This window comes from Lactuca virosa, chromosome 2 (genome assembly GCF_052849685.1).
Source record: "Lactuca virosa cultivar CGN04683 chromosome 2, Lactuca_virosa_CGN04683_v6, whole genome shotgun sequence".
Lineage (NCBI taxonomy): Eukaryota > Viridiplantae > Streptophyta > Magnoliopsida > Asterales > Asteraceae > Lactuca > Lactuca virosa.
The window spans coordinates 246,853,226-246,869,464 of record NC_136427.1 but is presented as its reverse complement, the minus strand read 5'-3'; the positions used below and the strand labels follow the sequence as shown (position 1 = coordinate 246,869,464).

Sequence of the window (16,239 nt, the reverse complement as noted above, 5' to 3'; positions counted from 1 at the left end):
AAAACCGGTTTGAACCGGTCGGTCGAACCGGTTGGACCGGTAACCGGAGAAGAGAGCGGTTTAACTATCACCGATTTTACGTCGATTCCTGAACCGGATTGAACCGGCCGGTTTTTAGAAAAATCCGGTTGAACCAGTCAAAATATACCGGTCGAACCGGTTAAAACAAATAAAAACATATGGAAAAAAAACATTTTATATTAACCTGAGTCTATCACTAGTTCGATGTGCACTACACCGCTAGGCTCATTCTTGTAGTTGAAATGAACATCACTCGTATTGTATATAATTTATATTTCGAATATGTATTTTAGTATCTTTTAATATAAATATGTATCATTAATCTTATATCTTATACTATATTATAAAGCATATTAGTCATATCTTGAATTTTAAGAGGTATAAGTTACAAAGCTTTTTATACAAATCAATTATGCATAAACAAATTTATTAATACTTACAAAAAGTTTGAAAACTTGAATTAAGGAAAGTAATTAAGCAATTAAATTTAAAGCAAAATGAAAATATTAAAATATTAAACTCATGTATATAAATTAATTTATATTTCTTAAACTAATTAAACACCAATATTAATTAATTTGCTTCATTAGGATAAACATGCAATATAAACATATATATTTTATATAAAAATAGTAATTGTTTATTACATAATAACTAATAATAAAATCTAATATTTATTTCCCGTAATAAACTATTTGCCAATAAAATTATTTATTGTCACCGCTTTGCGCGGGCACACATCTAGTGTACTATTTATGTATTAATACATCTAAATAAATATAAAACATATCGTTACATATAAATAAAGTATTTTTATTTAAAAATGTGTATTATATATATATATATATAGTGTTGTAAAACTCGCCGAGTTGGCCGATTACTCCTCCGAGTACTCGCTACTCGGCCCCTTACCGAGGCGAGTTACAGAATCCCGAGTACTCCCCGATTGGCCCCGTACTGAACTGAGCAGTGTTGTAAAACCCGATCAACTCGGTGATGAATATGTATAATATACTTAACGATTTGTTATTTAACACAAACACATATGATTATTACTACATATATATCTTAAATTTTCAGTAATTATTCACGAAGTGAGACCATTATGTGTTTTTCAGTTTTTGTGTATTCACATGTATCTAATTTTCTTATATATTTCAATCAAAATAAGATTTTAACTTATGATTTTGACATATATAAGTTCCCTAAAAGTATTTTTACATGAATAACCGAATCTGAGTATTCCCCGAATACTCCCGAGTACTCCTGAGTACTTGCTACTCGGTAGTCGGCCGAACAGGTACCGGGTAACGAGTTCTATAACCTTGTGTGTGTATATATATATATATATATATATATATATATATATATATATATATATATATATACTCATATTTATACATGTAAAACTAAGTTATTACATATAAATATGTATGTTTGCATATTATCTATGTATTATTATGTATAAAACATAATTTCTTAAATATAAAAATATGTGTTTAAATGTAAAACTATATATTTATATGCAAAAAATACATATTGTTTTATAAAAATACTTCATTTATATGTAACAATATGTTTTATATTTATTAATACATAAATAATACGGATATACATTATATACAGAGTGTTATAAAAGAAGACACAAACAATAAAAAATAATTATTGCCATAAAAGCCTTTATATTTTTATGAAATGTGATTATATCCTAGGGTCTTTTTTATGTTCATTAATGCTCTCACATTTGTCTAATTTTGTTTATTTTAACTTTTTAGCAGGTTTTGCACATTTTTAGCCCGTCACTAAGCCATCAAAACTCTCATATTTACACGCAGTGACAGAGCTACATGGAGCGTTTGAGGGTACTACGATATCCCCCAAAAAAATTGTTTTATATATAAAAAAAAACAAATTATTTGTTAACATACTATATGTTATGTTACCTACAGCTAAAGGGATTATATCATATTTTTAATGCATGAGATTGGATAACTACATAAAATATATCTTTTCCAATTCCTATAGCAAGTGTAGAGAGAATGAGTTGCGGAATAGAATGGATGGTCAAGTTTTAAACAATTGTTTACTAACTTTTATTTAGAAGAATGTGTTTTTACAAGTTCTTGATGACAATATCATTGATCGATTTCAAGAACTGAAGCTTATGCGGATTCAACTATCACTTTTGCTTAAATTATACTAATTTTTTTTTTTCGAATCACGACTTTAAATATTAAGAAACTCTTTGTATTTACAATTTTGAATCTTTGTAATGTTTGTACCACCGTATCAAAATTCCTGACTCCGCCACTATTTACACGAAATGGATGGTTTTGCCACCACCACCATACTCTTCTACCATCATTCGCCGCCACAACGACCGCCATCAAATCGTCTACTACCACTAGCCTATTCCAGCAAGATAATAAATTTAAAACAATTCAAAAGTCACAAAACAATGTTTTGTTCCACCTGAAAAATTTCCAACAGAGCAACATAAACACATGAAACATCATGGAAAAAGGATCAAAAGCTACACACCAAAAGGAAATACTTGATGACTCGTTCTACACTTTGAGTTTTCGGTACATAAGAATACATACATGATTATATAAAATAATTACAAATCAAAAAAAGATCAAGAGAACTTCATATATAAACAATTCAGAGAAGAGTGTATTCGGGGGGTGATAAGGTCCCTGGTTCAACCCTCAAGACCATCAATGCCACCACCCTTCTCCCCTATTCGTCTAATCTACTCTTAAATAATAACTAAGCAATTTTTTTATGGTAATTTTCAATACAACTTAGCCATCAAATATAAATTTATAATAACAAACTGTTACAATATTTTATCAAACAATCTTGATATTGATAAATATAAATTATTTATTTGGAGTTTCTTTCTATAGACAATCTTTGTCTGCTATAACCCATCACTGTCACTAAGGTCACGGGGTAGGAAGCACGTCGAGCAGCTCCACCTCACCACCATCTCCTTTTTTCTTACCATGATCTCCTTCCACACCAAAGCTTGGTGTACCTGCATGAGGCCACAATCATGGCTCCAGGTCTTCACCACGAGACCTTCGGGATGGTGTGCATAGTGGTTGCCCTAGTGGCGGGTGCCCAAAGAAATATCATGGTTGCACAATTTTTTTAAGGGTTACATTACTAGAAAGAAAACTCAGTTTCAGTGGTAGTTTCTGTCAAAAAAAAATTGTCACTAAAAGCGTTTCACCGATAAATTTACACTTATTAGGACTTTGTGACGGATTTCCAACGGATTCGTGACGTATTTGTGATGGATTTTAACGAATTTACACTAAATTTTCCATTTGAGGGTAAAATTCAAGGGGTTGCTCACGTCACCTCGGGACACCTATGTGTCTGTGTCCGCCCCAAGGGCGGCTCAACCTTCTATTTTTCTAAGCTAGGGCTCAGGCCCCCCACTTCTAAAACGTCACATATTCTCCAAACTTAACTCGATATTAATATATCTCAAATCTCAATTATTCAATTACTGATTGTTCGATAGGCTACATCAGAATGAGCGATTTTGGTTCTTGAAGAAAAAACGCATGCGACACTTCAGTGTGATCTTGAAAACTGAAACGTCGCATTTATCTTCTATTCTTATATCTCGATTATCAATTGTTCAAATCCTCAATGTCAAACATTATGCGTTCCATTTCTTTCCCAATTTTCCTTTATCTATTAGGGTTAATTATTTTCAATTATCCATTGATTACAAAATACTAATTTTCAATTGTTAAGTCTTGAATACTCATGTGTGGATTTTGCCTTTGGAATTTCCAGATTTAGGTTGGAGCGAACTCAAGGAAGCAGTCAACGAGTCAAGGTTGTCAAGCAACAACAAGTATTTCCATTAATCCATTACTTCCAGTATTCTGGATAAAGAATGAGGGTTTATAACGTTAAGTATAGTAAAAGTTAAATGTCTCCATATTTTTGGTCGCTTAGAACCCTAAAATGATTGAGCCGCCCATAGGTTGCCCTCCTCAAGCTCATCACCATGAGAGCTCTATGCCATGTATACCCCATGGCCCATGGCCTAATTCATTTATTCTTCTCAACAAAAATTGTTCTTATTCTTTTCAATTCATTTATGGTATTAACAATTTTTTTGGGTCTTCACATTCTTTCATTTATTTTCTCAACAAAACATGTTCTTATTCTTTTCAATTCATTTATGGTATTCAGTACAATTTTCTTGGGTGTTCACATTCATTTTGGTACAAGTGACATTCACTTTAACACTTGGATGACATTTTAAAAGATTCTATATTCTTCAAAATCATGGTATCATCTAATTTTTGGGTATATGATGTAATGCATAGAGGTCATGCAAATCACCCCTCCATTCCATATGAGTGAAACACATTTTTCATATTTTGAAAGATGGGCCGGTCTGTGTCACATCATCACATGGAAAGTTCTGGAACTTAGCTGATATATGTGCATCCTCATGGCCTTTATCTGTTATTTTAAGTAAACTGGTTATGGATTTTGGAATTTACTTATGAAGTCAAAATTGCAGTTTACCTTGTTGTCAGCAAGTCAAGAAATCATCCCACGTTTTTTTTGTCAATTCTGCTTAAACCCTAGAAAACCACGCCCCCTCTTTATCAATAATTCCGTTTCCCATGCATATAAATGCTTCCACTTATTCGGTTATTCCTCTCCCAAATCAGCAAAATCATTTTCAGTTTTTAATCATTTCTTCAAAATGAGCAAACCCCATTTTGTTTCTCTACTTCTTATTACAGCAGTATGCGTTCTTCCACATTTTCATGGAGGATTGGCCATTGCTGCAGGCACTCAAGATGGATCAGAAAAGTGGGGGTATGTTCAAGTCAGACCCAGTAAGATTCAACCATCTTTTTCTATAATTTTATATTACTTTTATGAGATATGAGAATCTGCCTTTCTACATTTTCAAGATAGGATTTTTTTGGATTCTTGAGTTTAAAATTCTTGTTTGAAAAAACAGGAGCCCACATGTTCTGGTGGTACTACAAAAGTCCTTATAGAACTCATCATCCAAACAAACCATGGCCCATTGTTCTTTGGTTACAAGGTGGACCTGTAAGTGCTTGTATTTTGATTTAATTTAATAAAAAAATTATTTATTTTTCGGTTTGGAGATGTTTTACCATTGAAATGCAGGGTTCTTCTGGAGTTGGAATTGGAAACTTTCAAGAGATAGGGCCATTGGACACTTCCTTGAAACATAGAAACTCCACGTGGCTCAGAAAGGCAGATCTTTTATTTGTGGTATGAAACTTTTTATAAAAAAAATTCTTGAATTTCATTTCCTTTTTCTAATAATTTGTGGGGATTTAGGATAATCCAGTTGGGAGTGGATACAGTTTCGTGGAGGATAAAGAGTTATTTGTGAAAACCGATGAAGAAGCTGGACGTGATTTAACTACATTGTTGATTAAACTTTTTAATAAAAATAAGAGCCTACAAAAAAGCCCTCTTTATATTGTGGCAGAGTCTTATGGAGGAAAATATGCAGTTACTCTAGGATTGTCAGCTCTCAAAGCCATTAAAGCTGGGAAGTTAAAGCTCATTCTTGGAGGTATACATATATTAATTAATTCTGATCAATCTTCAAAGTGGTAACTAATTCCATTCAAACAAAACACAAATCAAACTGACATTTTTCATGTGGGAATGTAGGAATTGCATTGGGAGATACTTGGATTTCACCAGTAGATTTTGTGGTGAGTAAAGTCGATACATAGTATCAATATCAAATTAATCTAACAAAAATTTGACTTTCTTTCTCAAAATCGAACTTTTGCTATTGAAATTCTTAGGATTCATGGGCTCCTCTTCTCAGAGATGTTTCAAGGATCAACAACAGTGGCTACAAGAAATCAAAGAGGTTCATTTACGCAACTGTGTGAATCTTGGTGTTGTGTGTGTTTTTAAGTAGATGATTAGAGTGGGGTTTCTTTGATCTGACAAACCCTTTTCAGGGAATTAACAGTCTAGTTGAAACAATAAAGAAGCAAATAGCAAATGGGCAACTGAAAGAGGCAACTAAAACATGGAGTGATCTTGAACATGTGATCATGTCCAGCAGTAACGATGTTGTATGATCCTTTTCATTCTTTTTTCTTTCTTTATTTCGTAATTATAGATAGTATCAAAATAAAAAATTTGTTAATTTGATAGGATTTCTACAACTTCTTGTTGGATTCTGTGGAGAACAATGTGTCAACTACAGCAACAGCCGGATTATCAAGAAAAATGGCGACCAATAAATACTCAAGATATCTTGATTCTTTGAGGGTTTCTGCAGGTGGAGATGGTGACCTTGACACTTTAATGAATGGTTTCATTAAAAAGAAATTAAAAATCATCCCGAAAAATGTGAAGTGAGTTTTCAGTTTTCATCTTTTTTGTGAAAAAACTTTTCGAGCTAAATTTTGTTGTGACAGATGGGGAGGTCAGGCAGATCCTGTTTTTGAGTATTTTGAAGGTGATTTTATGAGACCGAGGATTAAAGAGGTGGGGTTTTAAGGATTAAGATTATTAAATTGAGATGAGGTCTCACTAAACATCATATTTTCACTTATTATCATTTATATAGGTGGATGAACTTTTGAAAGCAGGAGTCAACATCACTGTATATAGTGGTCAAGTAAGATATTCATAAGCACAATAATTGGTACAAGTGGTGGAATTGTGGTTGTTATAAATTGATCTGGTTTGTTGATTTGTAGCTTGATCTCATATGTTCAAACAAGGGAACTGAAGCATGGGTTGAAAAGCTCAAGTAAATTCACTTCTCTTTTTCTGTCTTCTTATAGTTAAATTTACATGTATAACAAAAACATTTAATCATTAATTAAAAGTCAATAATATCATTTTTTATCTTCACAAAAGAAGACTCGATCGAATCCTCTTTTTGTTCCTGAATATGGTTTAAAGAGCAAGTGTCACACACAAAAGTTCAAACTACTGATATGATTAACTATAAGGACATATATGTAAGGAAAATATTGATAGATGCAAAATTTGATTATTGTGATTTTACCTTGTTGCCCTTGTATGATTTGTTTGTGACAAAATCAGGTGGGACGGGTTAAAGAAATTTTTGAGCCTGGATAGAACTCCATTGTATTGTGGAGGAGACAAAATTACTAAAGGATTCACCAAGTCTTACAAGAATTTATACTTTTATTGGATTCTTAAAGCTGGCCATTTTGTAAGTTTTTTACACTTCTACACCTATACCCCCTTTCAATTTTCATAGGCAAAATACATGTCATGACTCATGAGTTCTATGCAAGAAACTTATTGAAGTCCAAAGATAATAATTTTCAGCCAAAATTTTACATCTACAAGTTTACATTCTATAAAGTATAATGCTCTAGAACGTTATGAATACATTGTTTGTAAAACCATTTTTTTATAAATGAGTTTATATTAGCATTGATATTTCTTTAAAACTATATATATATATATATATATATATATATATATATATATATATATATATATATATATATTAAATCTTGTGGATTATTGTGATTTTCAGGTGCCTTTAGATCAACCATGTGTCGCATTGGACATGGTGGGTAGAATCACTCGGTCGCCTGCAACAACCTAATAAATAACGAAAGATGGTAGGAGGAAACAAAGAATGAAATTGAATAACAGGAATTAGAAGCCTTTAGCCTTTAAAAAAAGAGTTGAAGATATTGGTCTTCTGAATCGAGAATTTCATAATATATAATATTGAACTTTATATAACAAATTCGTGATGTTCATGATTAATTACTGCAATATGGTCACAAACACAGTCAAATGCACATGAAAATATCATTTTTGGAAGAAGAAAAATTGCATTTTTTTTTGGAACAGCTAGCAAAATAATAGTATTAGCAAACAAAACAAAGACTTAAGCGAGGACCTTAAGCCATTACAAGAAAACGTTTAAGAAGGGAGAATTACACCAACTATGGCAATCAATCAAATTCAAATTAGACCTAAGCTTAATCCAATTAAAAGTGCAAATACTAATGTCATCCGCCATAAACATAATGCTCGCCTAGTGTTCCAAAAGACAATAGTGGTATACACGAGCCTGGTGTCATCCGTTCCTTCCATATCATCCATATAGTGGTATACACGAGAGAAAGCCTCAATGTTTGCATCTTCTTGCTGCCATCACTCACATTGAGCATCTCCTTAAAATCATCACACAAAGAAGGCGGATGATGAAGAACCGATGACCATGTTACCAGCCATATCAACACCTCTGCAGCAGCAAAACAAGAGAAAAAAGTGTGATCTAGATTGTCTTCCGACACAACACATGACAAAAAGGACAAAGACTTGAAGTAACCGCAATCCCTCTTTTGAGCAAGTTTGAATAGATAGGAATCCTATTTTTCAAAGTAATTAATCTTGAGTGGAATCCGGTTGATCCATGTAAACATGTTACCATTCCTGCTATCCCCGTCAACAATCAAATGCTTAAGGTTTCTAACCGAGAATGTGCCTTCCCCATTGTCATTCCACAACCATGTGTCCAAGCCATTTGGAAATTAAAATCAACCAAAAGCTGTCTAGACCAGCCCCTACTCCACCTGTTACTAAAAATTCATATGATCCATAATTAAGCAATTTTTGTTTGTCTCCAAGGCATATAATTTCGTACATAGTTGCTTCAAGAATACATCACCACACCAAGCATATTTCCAAAAATGAGTTTTGTTACCCATAACATCCACCCTTTTAAAAAGGTCGGGCAACGAAATCCCCTTATCTCCAAATCAATTTGAGATTTGCTTAACCATGTGCCCTCTATCGATTTTTTGCCAACGGATACCTATCTGTCAATTTTAAATTATGAATAGATTTAATACAAGAGAACAAAAAAGAGTCATACCCTTTACTTGACAAGAAGAGCCAAGTTATAAGAATCAAAACATCCCACTTCTAGACCATCCTTATCCTTCGGTTTTATGACCACTTCCTAAGAAACCCAATTGATATTCTTTTTATGTCCATTTCCTCCCCACAAAAACCTCCTTCTAATTCCTTCAAGAAGATTAATAACCTTCCTAGGAGCCCGAAAGAGAGAAAAATAATAAAATGGAAGGCTATTAAGAACCGAGTTAACAAGAATTAAGCGACCATCGAAATACAAAGTTCTTGCTTTCCATTTAGATAACTTTGTCTTAAATTTATCTACAACCGGAGACCAATTCTTGGCAAGTCTCATATTGGCTCCAACCGACAGCCCAATATAAATAAAAAGAAACGAGGCGGGCTCACATTTGAAAATACTTGCAAGTCTCTCAACTTCCAAAATATCAACACCAACTCCATATACCTTGCTTTTATGTAAATTAACATAACGTAGCAATCTATTAAGATTAATAATATTAAATTTTGTTCATTCACAAATGAAAGTTACATCATCTACATATATGAGATGAGATAAAGAAATGTCATAATATAGAAGACATAAACCCCAGAAATAACGAAGCTCACAACCGCCTCCATGGAAACATGAAGCCCTTCTATTGAAATGATAAAAAGAAAATGTGTTAATAGGTCACCTTGCCTAACTCCTCTTTTGATATCAAATTCCTCCACAGGCGATCCATTGACTAAAATTTAAAGATCAAAGACAGCACATAATCCATCCACATCACCTCCAACCGAAGTCCATTTGCTCCATAATAAAGTCTAAGAAATCCCAGCTCAAAGATTCAAAGGTTTTGTAAAAGGAAATTTTAAAGATCAATGTTCTTTTTTTTCACCTTATTTGCCTAAGAGAATATTTCGTTGAGTAAAAGCGGGCCACCTAAAATACTCCTTCCTCCAACATAAGTTGTTTGCTCTGGACTAATGATTTTATCAAGCACTGTCTTAAGACGAGTCCCAAGAACTTTGTATAAACAACCAACAAGATTAACCGATCTATAGTCTTTCAATGTAAGCGGATCACAATTTTTTGGGAATTAAAGAGATAAATGAGGAGTTACATCCTCTAGCCAACATACTCAAGTGCTCGAAATCTTTAATATACATAATAACCTCTTTTGTAATCAACTCCCAATAATGCTTCAAGAATTTGAAGGTAAAGCCATCCGGACCCGGAGCTTTTTCATTCCCGCAACACCACACCGCCTCTTTGATTTCTATTTCCAAAAAAGGAGTCGTGAGCACATCCGAATGAATAATTGTATTTTCTAATCGTATTATCATGCATAAACTATGATTAGTTACTCTGAAAAGAAAGAAAAAGAAATTGTTTTACTTGTCATCAATATTCAGTAGGGTGATTAAGATAAATGAAGGTACACGACAGTTGAATGCACAATACTTTCAATGTTACTGTGTCACCACTGTCGTTTTGGTATATGTCATGTGATAGCGAGAAGGGTTTATTTAGGTTAGCACGGATATATCTTTTAAAATGGATTATTTATAATGTAAAGTAAAAAATTATTTATAATTACAACACATACCGGGAATTTATTTCTGTAATCATGGTTTCGAAAACCAAATCGGACCACATCGGCTGGTTTGATCGGTTGAATCAGAACGGTTCAGTGGTTTTTCAATCCCAAAATTATTCGTATACGAATCATTGACAATTGGGCGGTTTACAAGAAAACATGGTCCAACTATCCCGTTCCAACCACTTAAAAAACCGGATTTATTTAATAAAATTCTGAACTTCCAAATTCGGGCTATTATGTTAACTTTAAGATAGCTGAGAAATCTCCGATGTTTTAAAAATGAGTTTTCTTTGTTGAATCGAACTAGTGATCGATTATCGGTTTGACCACAGGGTCCACCCGGTTTCTATAATTTTTATTTTTATTTTTTTATTTTCCTGCATACATATATACATTAAAAAAGAAACATAAAGTATACTACCAAAAGAAAATATAGTTTTAGATGGATACAAACATATCAAAAAGCTTCATAACATTTACTATTTTTAGTAACAAAACTACACCACTTAACCCATAGAGAAAACTTTATTAAAGCACCAAGGAGTTCATTGTCATTTTAAGGGTATAAAGTTGGGTCAATATGAGTATTAGAAATCAAGTCAAATGTTATCTACTTATATCACATTAAAAAGGGTTCTCATATTTACTTTTTGGAATTGCAAAGAATGGATCTTCAACCGGTTAGCAAACAAAAGATATATACAGTAGTAATAAGAGAAATCTAAATAGATGTGAGAAAGATCACCAAAATTTATCGTGCAAAATGCCTCATGTCCATCTGTTTTTATTTAATTTTAACCGTTTCAATCGGGGTTTTATAAAAACCATTTGGTTCATTCTGGTCCACAAATATGTATATATATAACGAGTGCTAGTTGAACTCTTTCTAAATGAACTATTTCCTTTCCCAGTCCAACATGTTCAACAGTCAGTGGCGGACCGTCCTAAGGCCAGTATTTACATAATCTGATAACCAAGTTGAAAAAAAAATATAGAATGACATCCTTCCCCCCCCCCCCCCCCTCCTAATTTCCATATCATGTGAACATAAACTAGTTACAAAATTTCCGGAAGATCTTTAACAAAATCAAAGCCATCCTTGAACCTTGTTTCTTTATAAAATAAGGAAACTTAATATCTATTAAAATCTATAAAAAAAACCCACGATCTAATCAACATTACAATAATATAACCCAAGTTTGAGTTTAAGAAACTGAAAAGTGTAAACCTAAAATCCTAAGTTTATCCCGGCCGCCGGAAAACTATTTCTAGAAACTCACCGGAAGAACGTCATCCATTAAGATCGTTGTTGTCTTGTGTCCTTTTTTGGTCGTCGGATTGTTCACTGATCTCGTACCGTACAATCTATCTTCTCTTTGCTAGTCTCCGGAGCCTCCTCTTTGTTAGTCGTCAGAGCCTAGACCGTTGACCGTTGAGACATGACCTCCGTTGTGTGATTAATTAAGTGCTCCGCTGATTTGGTCCCCATTTCTCACTTCTCTTCTCAGGTAAGTAGTTTTGTTTCTCTCTCTTTTTCTTTATATCTCTGTTGCTTTCTTTTTCTTTATATTTATATTGATTGTTTTGTTGTCTCCACTACACTAGATACTAGCAATAGCAATAGTCAATAAACTAGAAATTGTGATATGTGATTATGGCTACAAACTACACACATCTATATATATTTTACTTTAACTTTATTAGTTTATTATCAATAGAATTATTGATTTATTTTGCATATAAAGTCAACAAACGAGGATGGCATATGTTGAATTAAAAGATGTAAAAGTAAATGACTTTTATATATATATATATATATATATATATATATATATATATATATATATATATATATATATATATATATAAGGTCCTGAAACGGATCTTACCAGTGATCTTACCAGTTTGCGGCTGGAAATAGAGAAATGAGGAGGATTCGGGCTGTAAACTCCTTAAATACCCTTAATCCTTTTACCTGCTGACCACACAGTGTAAGGCACAGTCCAATATTTTCAAAAAATTTCAAAAACAAAACTTTTTGAGGATTAAAATTAAAACTAAAATTAAAAATAAAATAAAATTAATTTGCAAAATTTAAAATTTAAAATTAAAAGTTAAATTTTAACAATTAACTAAAAAAATAAAATTAAAAATTAAAAATAAAATTAAAAATAAAATCAAATAAAATATACAACTTAAAAATTTAATTACTGAGAATAAATTTGTGACACTGGGATCAAAGTTATTGGACAGTCCTATTCCACTTGTCGGTACCCTTATTTTCACGTCTTCGTCTGATCGATAGTCAGTATTGTGGTCCACTTAAGCACGAAACGTTTGTGACATAATTTGGACAATTTACCAATGACATGACATTTTAGCCCTTATTCTTAAATAAATTTCCTTGTGACCATTTAACTGACTACAACCAGGGATATTGTTGTCCACCTAAATTGAGCAGCGAGATCTACAGACAATCTGTATGTGTTCAATTTTAATTATACTAGAACGTGTTTCCCGCTTCCTGATATGCTCCAGCCATCAAGGACTTCCAAAATACTCCTTACACCGGGTGAGCTGACAATTATTAAGAGAGAAGATAGATTTAGAATGCATATGTTGTACATCCAGTTCGGATCTCTTCCAATCACGCAAAGGATGAAACATATGACTAACTGAAGTTTTAGAGGGATTGAGGAGAGAATGTTGCATATACTGTGTACCAGGTCGGATTATGAGTCACGCAGAGGACCCAGTATGTGGCTAACAGATAGAAAGAATTGCATAGAGAGAAGATGCAGAGAAATAGAATTGCATATGTTACAGTCCAGGTCGGATCTCTCGATCACGCAGAGGAGGCAACATATGACTAACATACAGAAAGCAAGAAAATAACCTTCTACAGACCTAGTTTATCGGAATTCCCCAGTCACTCCATCAAAACCGGAATTAAGGACAGAATCCGCACATCGAGGAAAAGTTAATCCACAGTTCTAGATACGGGTTCTTTAAATGTGACCGATAGATTCTCATGTATATCTCCCTACTCAACCTATCCGAGCGTCGTAATGCCAGGCTAAACGGATCTAACTAGGTCAGTGTTTGTCAAGTCCTTGAATTTCTTAAGTTCAACTCTCCCTAGTCAAATCCATTTAAAATCTTTCGTGCCTACCAGCGCATCGAGTACAGAGCGTAGACAATTCAACTTAGGTACGTTACACAGATTCAGATTGCTCGTTATCACTTGATAATATCATTTCCCGTCACAACACCTACAAACAAGACTGTCAGCAATATTTTTAATTTTCTGGATTTTTATTGTTTTTGGATTTTTGTTTTTTTTTTTTTATTGTTTTTGGATTTTTGATTTTTTATTGTTTTTGGATTTTTGATTATTTCTCCCCCTAAATTTGTGCATGGGTGAGGATGAAAATAAAAAGGAAATAAAATGTGCAAATTTAAACTAACCTTCCTACAAAAACAAAAATAAACTTAAAAATTAAGAAGAATTAAGAAAACTAAAAAATAAAACAAAAAAACTTAATCCTCAAAACGAATCATTTTCAGAAATCCCACAAGCACATCGAAGCGGAATTTGTTAAAAGGCTTTGTGAACAGATCCACCACATTATTAGCAGTGGGAACCTGTTCCAGCCGGATAAGTGAACGTTCATAACAATCTCTGATGAAATGAATTTTAATGTCGATGTGCTTGGTTTTAAAATGTTGGACATGATTTTTGGTAATTTGAATTGTGGCCTCATTATCACAGTAAATGGGGGTTTCTAAGTAATTCAATCCGTAGTCCAACAGCTGATGATGGATCCAGATAACTTGAGAACAACAGGCAGATGCAGCAACGTATTCCGCATCCGCTGTTGAGGTTGAGACAGTGTGTTGCTTCTTGCACTGCCATGACACTAGCCTGTCACCAAGATATTGACACCCTCCTGAAGTAGATTTCCTGTCAAGCTCACAGCCTCCATAATTACTGTCAGCAAAAACATATAAATCAAATTCAGAATTCTTCGAATACCAAAGACCCAATTTTGGGCTGCCTTTGATATACCGAAAAATTCTTTTGACAGCAATAAGATGTGAAAGTTTAGGATTAGCCTGATAACGTGCGCATTGACAGACTGCAAACATGATGTCTGTACGGCTTGCAGTAAGATACATCAGCGATCCGATCATCGATATGTAGAGGGTCTAATCTACGGAATCGCCATCAGTATCTGGAGTCAGAAGAGGTCTTTCAGCCACTAGCGTCGATGCAGATTTAGCGTCGTGAAACCCGAACTTCTCAAGAATATCCTCCACATACTTGGCTTGATGTAGCAGGATTCCGGTTGAATTTTGTTTGACCTGAAGCCCCAGATACAAAGCCTTAGCAGAAGTGTACTCCCTAAAATCTTGAGCTATATCAGGAGACAGGGCCATAGTCAGAGCGGCTAAAGCCCGTTCCTGCTCCTCAACCTTTTCAAAGTCCTCATCAGTGTAGTTTTCAACCGCTTTATCAACCACTTGTCCTGCAACAGTGGTGGTTATTCTGACAGGATTTTTGATGATACTTCTCCAGATTTTGAAGTCCTTCATTTTGATGCACTTCTCAATCATGTACTTCCATTCAGGGAAACCTTCAGCGGACAACAGTCTTGGAATTCGAGTGGTTGTGCCCATTACAGAATCCAGCTCGTGGTGGTGTGTTTGACTTTGTGAATCCATTTAATATTAAATAGAAATTAGATTATTTATAAAAAAATTTAGTTTCCGTTCAAACAGTAGTTCACGGTCAAGGAGCTGTTTACGGCCGTAAACTCGGTTTACGGTCGGAGTTTACGGTCGTAAAAGGTTTACGATCGATGAATACGGTCAATGAGTTCAAGTTTCCGGTTGTTGAAGATGCTCTATTTACGGCCTAAGAACCAAGCTTACGATTCAAGAACAGACAGGAGTTTGCGGCCGTAATATGTGTTTACGGTCGTAAGCTCTGGTCGTAATCTCCCAGAAGTTCGAGAAAAATGCGATTTTTGAGTTAATCTTGAAACCCTTTCGCAGCAGAAACCAACTTCAATCGTAAACAATGAAGAATTTGTTCAAAAACTCGATTGTATTCCGCTTTGACACCGGTTTTTGCTCTGATACCAATTGTAAGGTCCTGAAACGGATCTTACCATTGATCAAACAATAAACACAATCGTTAATAACAAAGAACAATGTATAAACAAGAATCTAAACAAGCTTGCACACGCTTCTATTAGCAAAAACGTCTGGTACAACTTGTGGAATAGCAGCCGAAACTCTGAGGCATCAACAACCATTAAACGACCTAGCACACCTCTATTTATAATGGACTTGGGCCGGCCTTGGGTTTACGGTCGTAAACAGGCTTACGGCCGTAAACTCTTAGCTAGACTACCAAAAATGCGTATTTATACAAAATACCCTATTACAGTGAAAGCCTAGACCAAACCATTAATTAGACCCTTCAATATATATATATATATATATATATATATATATATATATATAATAGGTGTGTACCCGCACAAAGCAGCGGTAGATAATAGATTCTCTCAAATAATCGTTTTTTTTTTCGAAAACATGTCAACCAATCAAATCCAATGTATTGTAGTTAACTAATACAAGATAAATCAGTTGAACATTGGATGAGTAAATTTTAGCCAGTGGATATTTA

The 16,239-nt window shown here is 33.8% G+C and overlaps 1 protein-coding gene across 1 annotated transcript; it reads left to right on the top strand.

The window, feature by feature from the left end:
- Positions 1-4,609: 4,609 nt before the first annotated feature.
- On the top strand, positions 4,610-7,775 carry LOC145156910 (serine carboxypeptidase-like 51). The gene is made up of 13 exons (XM_079076124.1): positions 4,610-4,907; positions 5,036-5,130; positions 5,212-5,319; positions 5,389-5,629; positions 5,731-5,774; positions 5,871-5,938; positions 6,044-6,149; positions 6,232-6,434; positions 6,498-6,567; positions 6,650-6,700; positions 6,783-6,835; positions 7,135-7,267; positions 7,601-7,775. The coding sequence occupies exons 1-13, from the start codon at positions 4,772-4,774 to the stop codon at positions 7,670-7,672; spliced, it is 1,380 nt and encodes a 459-aa protein (XP_078932250.1). The 5' UTR covers positions 4,610-4,771; the 3' UTR covers positions 7,673-7,775.
- The last annotated feature ends 8,464 nt before the right edge of the window (positions 7,776-16,239 follow it).